This window comes from Anolis carolinensis, chromosome 6 (assembly GCF_035594765.1).
Source record: "Anolis carolinensis isolate JA03-04 chromosome 6, rAnoCar3.1.pri, whole genome shotgun sequence".
NCBI classification, from domain to species: Eukaryota; Metazoa; Chordata; class Lepidosauria; order Squamata; family Dactyloidae; genus Anolis; species Anolis carolinensis.
Genome location: NC_085846.1, coordinates 6,556,634 through 6,565,343, shown reverse-complemented (window position 1 = coordinate 6,565,343; position 8,710 = coordinate 6,556,634). Strand labels below are relative to the sequence as shown.

At 41.6% G+C, this 8,710-nt stretch overlaps 1 protein-coding gene across 1 annotated transcript in view; it reads right to left on the bottom strand.

The window, feature by feature from the left end:
* LOC100558626 (hydroperoxide isomerase ALOXE3) overlaps positions 1 to 8,456 on the bottom strand; it is a 23,507-nt gene extending 15,051 nt beyond the window's left edge. Inside the window, exons 1-5 of the mRNA XM_003226678.3 lie at positions 8,221 to 8,456; positions 4,619 to 4,823; positions 2,708 to 2,789; positions 684 to 806; positions 373 to 476 (exon numbers count right to left, since the gene is read on the bottom strand). Of these exons, the coding sequence (XP_003226726.2) occupies positions 373 to 476; positions 684 to 806; positions 2,708 to 2,789; positions 4,619 to 4,823; positions 8,221 to 8,370 (664 nt within the window). The 5' untranslated portion in view covers positions 8,371 to 8,456. The remainder of the gene's footprint in view (positions 1 to 372; positions 477 to 683; positions 807 to 2,707; positions 2,790 to 4,618; positions 4,824 to 8,220) is intronic.
* Between the last annotated feature and the right edge of the window lie 254 nt (positions 8,457 to 8,710).

The window sequence follows — 8,710 nt, the reverse complement described above, 5'->3', positions numbered from 1 at the left end:
ATTTTTTTTTAAGCCTTCTGCTGGATGTCCCCTGTCCATCTTGCAGATTTGTAAAATCCGCTATAAAGAAAGATCTCAGGATGGTGGGGACCATTTCCTGGGATTGACAGGTCTGTCAGGTCTTGCTGTCTGGCCCCATGATTCTTAAACCCACTTATTTAATCTGAACTTTGATGCTGTGTGGTAGCGCTCTGCATTTGAAGCAAATGAAGTAAGCTGAGGACAAAGGGGGAAGGAGGGAGGAAGAGAGAAGGATGGGGACATTTTTAAAGCAGCTGAAAAGATGGCTCAAGAGAGGCTTATCATCAGGAATGTCCCTTCTATATCAGGACAGTCTCCAAGATGTGGATTTTACCAGGGCTTCCATCTTACCTGATGTTTCTGACTTGTTGAACCAGAAAACATGCTTGATGTCATCCAGGCTTCCCCAGGATTTTTTGCTATCAGAATATCCTCTCAGCTTGTGCTCTATGGTCCTAAATGTAGTAGAGAAAAAAGATCATTTTCAGAGTCGTTGTGAGTGACATAACGTATCTCAACAGTTGCGCCCATCATACAGAAAATCCCTGGCCAATGCATTGAATACTCCTTAAAATATTTAATAGAACACTCAACATATCAGTTTTAAAAATCCAATATCACCCTCCTGGAACATTCCTTCAGCTCCTTCCCACACAACTCACTTGGTTGCAGCTCGTCCAATAAAAAGGGTCCCTTTGACGAAGGAGAATTGGGTTTCAGTTTCTAACTCTTTTGGGGAAGAGACGTTCAGGCAGTAGGGCACGCCCTCGTTCCATACCTTCCACCTGTGAAGGGAGAGGAATGACAATGGTTTACATCTGGAATATCTCCTTCTGGCCTGGGGGATCCTGAAGGTCGAAGTTCTCAAAAATATAGTATTCTAAGCTCATAAGACAAAAAGACTCATCGATACCCACCTAGGAGTTTTGGCTCTTCCCATCAGAGAGAGATACATTGACCCACCCTAGAGATGTACAGAGGTTGGGAGCTTGGAACTTGGAGGAATTATATCCTTCACCAATGTAGCCTATTTATTTATTTATTTATTTATTTCATGCATTTATACCCCGCCCTTCTCCCCGAGGGGACTCAGAGTGGCTTACATTCTGCCACGAGGGCCAGCAACAAATATACTATAAAACAAAACAATTAAAACATGATAAAATATATACAAAAATTAAAACGCTGCAAGGCAGCGATATTGCACCATCCTCAGTCATTCAATACTGCTACAATTACAGGTTTGCGACCCGATTACATCAGCCAATGAGCTTATTCGCTGAATGCCTGGGCGCAGAGCCAAGTTTTTAGTTTTCTTCTAAATCAGCCAAGGAGGATGAATCCCATCCTAACTGGACCACCAAGAGTCCCAACATTTCAATGTAAAATTAGACAACAAATTTGACAGAAAAAGTAGTTCAATATGCAGTAATGTTATGTTGTAATTACTGTATTTATGAATTTAGCACCAAAATATCACAATACAGTAGAGTCTCACTTATCCAACACTCACTTATTCAATGTTCTGGATTATCCAACGCATTTTGTAGTCAATGTTTTCAATGCATTGTGATATTTTGGTGCTAAATTCGTAAATACAGTAATTACTACATAGCATTAATGTGTAATGAACTACTTTTTCTGTCAAATTTGTTGTATAACATGATGTTTTGGTGCTTAATTTGTAAAATCATAACCTATTTTGATGTTTAATAGGCTTTTTCTTAATCTCTCCTTATCCAACATATTCGCTTATCCAACGTTCTGCTGGCCCGTTTATGTTGGATAAGTGAGACTCTACCGTATATTGAAAACATTGACTACAAAAATGGCTTGGATAATCCAGAGCCTTGGATAAGTGAGGCTTGGATAAGTGAGACTCGACTGTATGCGAAAGGAGATTCCATCTGAACATTAGGAAGAACTTCCTAACTGTGGAACTCTCTGCCTCAGAGTGTGGTGGAGGCTCCTCCTTTGGAGGCTTTTAAGCAGAAGCTGGATGGCCATCTGTCAGGGATGCTTTGAATGCAATTTTCCTGCTTCTTGGCAGAATAGGGATGGACTGGATGGCCTGTGAGGTCTCCTTCAGCTCTATAAACAAATAATCAACAGACAAACCTATTTTGGGAAATGTACAGTTAAGTGCCATTGGTAACTCGGGCAATTCTCCTTTCCTGCCTGAATCAGAATCAATGAAAACATTATAAATTTTAATTTTCACCACTCGTTTAACTTCCTTCTGTTAAAAAAAAAAGGTCATGATGAAGAAGAAAAAAAGAACTGCAGTTCACAATTGCTGGTGGCTTGTGAACAGGTTGTGAAACAGTGAGCTTTTTGCTTTTGCTTTTTGGTGTATTTCTTTGCCAAGTACTTTGCATTTTTATATCGCCATTTGTTCAGGTTTTTTTTCTTTTTTATATAAATATGGACATTTTAGCTTCGTTTTTGGTTTTTGGTTTTCTCTCTTTCCCTTTTTGATCCTTTTTAAATCTCAGTTTTCCCACTTTCTATACAATCAAATGTTCTCACTCTTTCAATGTTAATTTACTCTATCTTATAAGGTAAAACTTCAATAAAAATATATTTTTTTAAAAAAAGAATCAATGAAAACATGAGGTTCTTTATCTGCAGCAATGGCTGGATCTGGTTTTTAGTTGCACCATCTCACGGGTTTAGACTCACTTACTGGTAAAAAGACTGCCTCTTCTGGACCTCCTTCCTCCGGAATTCTTTGAGTAAAGGTAGAGTATCCATGGTAGGGGTTTTAGCTGGAGGAATAAACACAAACAAATATCTTCAGAAGCCTGCTTGCTTCATTCAATGCAGGTTTCATGACTGATTTGAAGCAGAATTGTTTGAAATTCCTTTCAAAAACAATTCCACATCGTACCAAAAACTGAAACTTGTCTCAACTGGAAGATAACCTTTATGGGTGAAAAATCGATACAAAGGGTGATCTAAATTACAGCACACAAAAAAGCCTCACCCTAATTGCTAGGATGGGCTTTGGCATCTCCTTGCACAAAGTAGTAGGACTGGACCCCAAACAACAAATTCTACCCAGGGTCATAGAGTTGGACAGGTGGTTTTTGGTGAAGGTCATGAAAAGAATCCAAACCCTGGATCAGACCTGAAGACCTTTCTAGGATCAACACTTGTTTACTTCCCTGATCAGCCAGATGTTTCCAGCAAGCCCATAAACAAGACTTGAGTATCCTAGCATAGACCTAAATGTCCTTCCCAACAATTTATTGGTCAACATACATTTTGGTGCCTTTAATATTCGTCCTGTTTTTGGATACCTTTGAGCTGCTGATTCCAAGAATCCATCAGCTTTAATTTTTAAGATATAGAACATATGCCATCTAACATAACGCAGAGGGTTAAACCACTAGCTGCAGGAAATCTGCTGACCGGAGGGTCGGCAGTTTGAAACCATGAGTTGGGGTGAGCTCCTGCAGTCAGCTCTACCTTCTGCCTACCTAGCAGTTCGAAAGCACGTAATGCAAGCAGATCAATTGGTATCTCCTCAGTGGAAAGGTAAAAGGGCGCCCCAGGCAGACATACAAACATGCCGGAAACACAATCGAAGATGTCTATGGACAACAGGCTCCTTGGCATGGAAAAATGGAACAAGAGCACCTCCCCATGGCCAGGGTTGAGCATTGCCTCCAGATGCCAGAGATGAAAAAAGGGGAGACCTTTACCTTTGTCTGTGTATTGTATGTCATTGTTGTTCACTGTGAAAAAGGCATTGAATGTTTGCCTCATATGTATATACTGTAATCCGCTCTGAGTCCCTCCAGGGGAATAAGGTGGAATATAAATAAAGTGTATTATTATTATTATTATTATTATTATTATTATTTTATTGTATGACACAGCAAACAAGTTAGATATGCTGGATTTTGTATCACAAAATCACAAGTTGAACACTTCCGAAGTGTCTAGGACTGTGTGATATATTTTCGGATGATGCGTAATAATAATAATAATAATAATTATAATTATAATTATTATTATTATTATTACTATTATTATTGTTAGTATTATTATTATTATTATTATTATTATTATTATTATTATTTTTATTATTACCAATCACTATCTGCTTACCCATAGAAGCTCATTATCACTCTAAGAAATTTTTGAATGTTTTCCTTCCACTGAGTTTATGCTCACTTGTGAGTGATTTTTCTAACTTAGGGACTTTTGGGTTGTTGTATGTTTTCTGGGCTGTATGGCCATGTTCCAGAAGTATTCTCTCCTGACGTTTCGCCCACATCTATGGCAGGCATCCTCAGAGGTTGTGAGGTATGACTTAGGGACTTTTTTTTGGAACACTGTGTTTACGCAAAAATAAATGCCTTAAACTCTTGCCACCCTGCCGAGTGGTAAGAACACTTTTGAAACCCCTTTCTCTTTTATCTCTGATGTACGCTCATTTGTGTAGGATTTTTTTTCATACTTCGGAATCTTTTTTGCAAAAAATATGCTTATGAAAAAAAACATATGTGTCCAACCTTTTGTTATCCTGCTGATTGGGGAAAAAACTTGTGAAGAGCTTTTCCTCTTTTCTTCTAGGAGGCTGACTTACCGGATCCCTCCCGCAGCTCCAAAGCCTCGCGCCCTTCCATCCACTGGTAACAAGGGAAGCGGTAGGCCACCCCTTTGGGGGACGTGACGGTGATGAAGGTACAGTACCAGTTTGTGGGGGTGAGGAGCAGCTTGGTCTCCTTGTTGAGGCGGATGAGCACAATGTCCCCCAGGTCCTGTTTGCTAGGGACTTTGTAGTCACTCACCTGTAATGGAAAAGTCAGGGAATCACCTAAATCGATAGACTAAAGCAGGGGTGTCAAACCCATTTCAGTCATGGGTCACATCAGTCTTATAGTTTCCTTCAAAAGGCCGTTGAATCAACAGACAGAGAATTCAAGGGCAGGGCTGTGGCGCAGGCTGCTTAGTAACCAGCTGAAATAAATCACTATGACTAAGAGGTCATCAGTTCAAGGCCAGCCCATGTCAGAGTGAGCACCCGACCATTAAAATAAAAAATAGCCCTGCTCGTTGTTGACCTAAGCAACCCGAAAGATAGTTGCATCTATCAAGTAGGAAATTTAGGTACCACTTCTGTGGGGGGCTAATTTAATTAATTTAGTAAAGGTTTCCCCTGATGTTAAGTCCAGTCGTGTCCGACTCTGGGGATTGGTGCTCATCTCCATTTCTAAGCCAAAGAGCCGGCATTGTCCGTAGACACCTCCAAGTTCATGTGGCTGACATGACTGCATGGAATGCCGTTACCTTCCCACCAGAGTGGTACCTATTGATCTACTCACATTTGCATGTTTTCGAACTGCTAGGTTGGCAGAAGCTGGAGCTAACAGCGGGTGCTCACTCCGCTCCCCGGGTTTGAACCTGGGACCTTTCGGTCTGCAAGTTCAGCAGCTCAGCACTTTAACACACTGAGCCACCAGAGTTACGACACCATAAAAATCATCCAGCAGCGTTTGGAATGAGGAAGTATCCAATGACTCGGTGTCACAGTGGATAATAAAGCAGCTGTTCCCCCTGTGGCCGGAATCGAGCATATCCCCAAGAAGGTGGAAGCTGGAGAAGGTTAAATTGCCTCTGTGTCCTTGTTTCTGTCTCTATGTTCATATTGCATTGAATGTTTGCCATGTATGTGTACATTGTGATCCGCCCTGAGTCCCCTTCAGGGTGAAAAGGGCAGAATATAAATATTGTAAATAAATAAATAGATACAGAGGGCCAACCATATTTTTGTACATATTTTTGTACAGCAGTCTCAGTTTATTCGTCTTGATTTCTAGGGAGAGTTTGGGCTTTCTTTGCTCAAGGACCACTTATTTGCCTGTTGAGCAAATAAGATATCTTGTCAAACTCTGCTCCAATATCACATTTCAAATGAGTTCATGTCCTTCCTATCAGCCTTCTTCACTTTTTGACATTCACAACCATACATATAAAATGTAAACACGGTGGCATGGACAATGCTGACTTTGGCATTCAATGCTTTTTGGAAAAACTGAACAATTTTCAATGCCTTTTTCCCATTGAAAAGTGTTACCGTTACTCAGAGTTTACTTCGAGAATTAATTTAGCATCCCTAGATCCAGGACCTTGGATAGCTCCTTTAAATTGCAGATAATTAGTGAAAGCAGATTAACTACCCCATTGGCGTGCCACAATATATCTCTAGAAGCTCAATTCTGGCTCGAATCTCAAAGGTGACCACAATGGTACTGATCTCTCTCCATTGGCATGTATATCAAATCTAGAGATAGACATCTCCATGTTCAGTTGATAATCTGGGTGAAGAAGAAGGGTGCTTCCAATCTCTGGCCACCAGCAAGTGAGTCTGCAGCAAGGAATTGAGATGAGGTCCTGGATCTGAGTCAGGATCCCATCTCAATTCTTTTTCATTGATGAGAAAGTGGTGGAAGCATCACCTTGCTTGAGCCCTGGTTTCCATCTCTCATGGGGTCTGCTTGGTAAAGTAGGGTTTGGAAAGGGGAGCTGGGCCAGAAGACATTACTTAGTTATTAAGATAAGTATTTAAATGGGGGGAAAATAAGTTTTGAAGGTTTGAATGCAGCTATGTACAGATGATAAGCATATACCGTGTTTCCCCGAAAATAAGACAGTGTCTTATATTAATTTTTGCTCCCAAAGATGCACTAGGTCTTATTTTCAGGGGAAGTCTTATTTTTCCATAAAGAAGAATTCACATTTATTGTTGAACCAAAAAATGAACATTTATTTTATACTGTACAGTAGTTGTCATCACAAACCAGCATGACCAAACAAACTGTGAATCCTATCTAGAATTTCTTGTTACTACCATTATTTCCATGTACAACACTCTATGTTATGTACATTTACCGATCCTGCATGCTCTGGTGTTCTGTTTGGGGGTCATGCTTCCAAACAAAAACTTTGCTAGGTCTTACTTTCAGGGGAGGCTTTATATTTAGCAATTCAGCAAAACCTCTACTAGGTCTTATTTTCTGGGGATGTCTTATTTTAGGGGAAACAGGGTAACTGCTAAGCTGGATAAACTTTTTGATGCAATTTGGAATTGAAGAAAAGGAAATAAAGAATGTATGATAAAACAGGCTAAGAATTTTGGCTGTAACATACAGGTGGGTCAGTGAGAAAATATGTGATCAAAGGGGTTAATTCAGATTTAGGGAATTATGTATAGGATTAATAGTGTGATGACAGTAGTGCCTGTACTGTTGTTGTTGTCACTCTAGTGGGATCTTAAACAAAATGGGTAGTTTTGGCATATGTCACCAGAGAAATTTCTGGTGTGCAAGATGTAGGTGGGCCTCCGGTGGCGCAGTGTGTTAAAGTGCTGAGCTGCTGAACTTGTGGACCAAAAGATCACAGATTCGAATTTGGGGAGCGGAATGAGCGCCCGCTGTTAGCCCCAGCTTCTGCCAACCTAGCAGTTCAAAAACATTCAAATGTGAGTAGATCAATAGGTACTGCTCCGGCAGGAAGGTAACGGTGCTCCATGCAGTTATGCCAGCCATGTGACCTTGGAGGTGTCTATGGACAACGCTGGCTCTTTGTCTTAGAAATGGAGATGAGCACCAACCCCCAAAGTCAGACACAACTGGACTTAACATCAGGGGAAACCTTTATCTATCTTTACTATGATGTATGTTGGAAATGATTACTGTCTAGAGCATCTGGGCCTACAGATGTTTTAGACTTCAACGCCCAGAAATCCCAGTCATCTTACCAGCTATTAGGAACTGTGAAGTCCAAAATGCTTGGAGGGCCGGAGTTTTCCCATTCTTGGTCTAACTCTGTATCAATTATCTATCTAACCATCCAGTTTAACCCTAAGAAATTTCCCTGGTAAACTGCTTGGGTGGCAAATCAAATGCATACATCTTGGAAAAGTTTGATTTTGGACTGCAGCTCCCACAATCTCTACACCAGTAGTTCCCAACCTTTGGTCCTCCAGGTGTTTTGGACTTCAGCTCCCACGATTCCTAACAGCTGGGAAGATGTCTGGGATTTCTGGGAGTTGAAGTCCAAAACACCGGGAGCCCCCAAGTTTTCCCATGCCTGAATTAGACAGCGTCACAGAGAGAAATGCTAGGATATGGTATTACAGTAACAGATTGCTTTGTGACCCAAATGGCCCACTTTCCCCGCACTCACCGCTCCAGCAAAGAAGTCCACACCAAAGTTGTCCATGGCGGTTTTGGGGCTCTCGCCCTCGGTGCCCACCAAGGTGATATAAATGGCATCGACGGTGCCTGCCTTGATGGAGCTGCCCGTCTCCACCTGGACATTGTACTTCACGACCATCTTGCTGAGGCTCAGTTACTACGCTTTGAGTCTGAGCACCAAAGGAGGATCTGGGGAACTCAGTCTGTCCTGCGGTTCCGCCGTAAGCCTCCTCTCCGGAGGATAGCCTTTATAGCCCCCTTCAGCCTTGGGGCTCCTCCCCTGCAAAGAGGGGTGGGCCAAGAACCCTAGCTGGGCCTTTGGGGGAAAAGCTTGCATTGCTTCACTCCCCTCCCAGATCAGAAGATTTCAGCACTATAAAGACACTTCTTGCTCAATGTATACAAGTGTCTCCTGGGTCTCAGAAGCATAAAGGTGGGCCTTTGGGGGGGGGGGGGGGGGAGGCTTGGATTGCTTCACT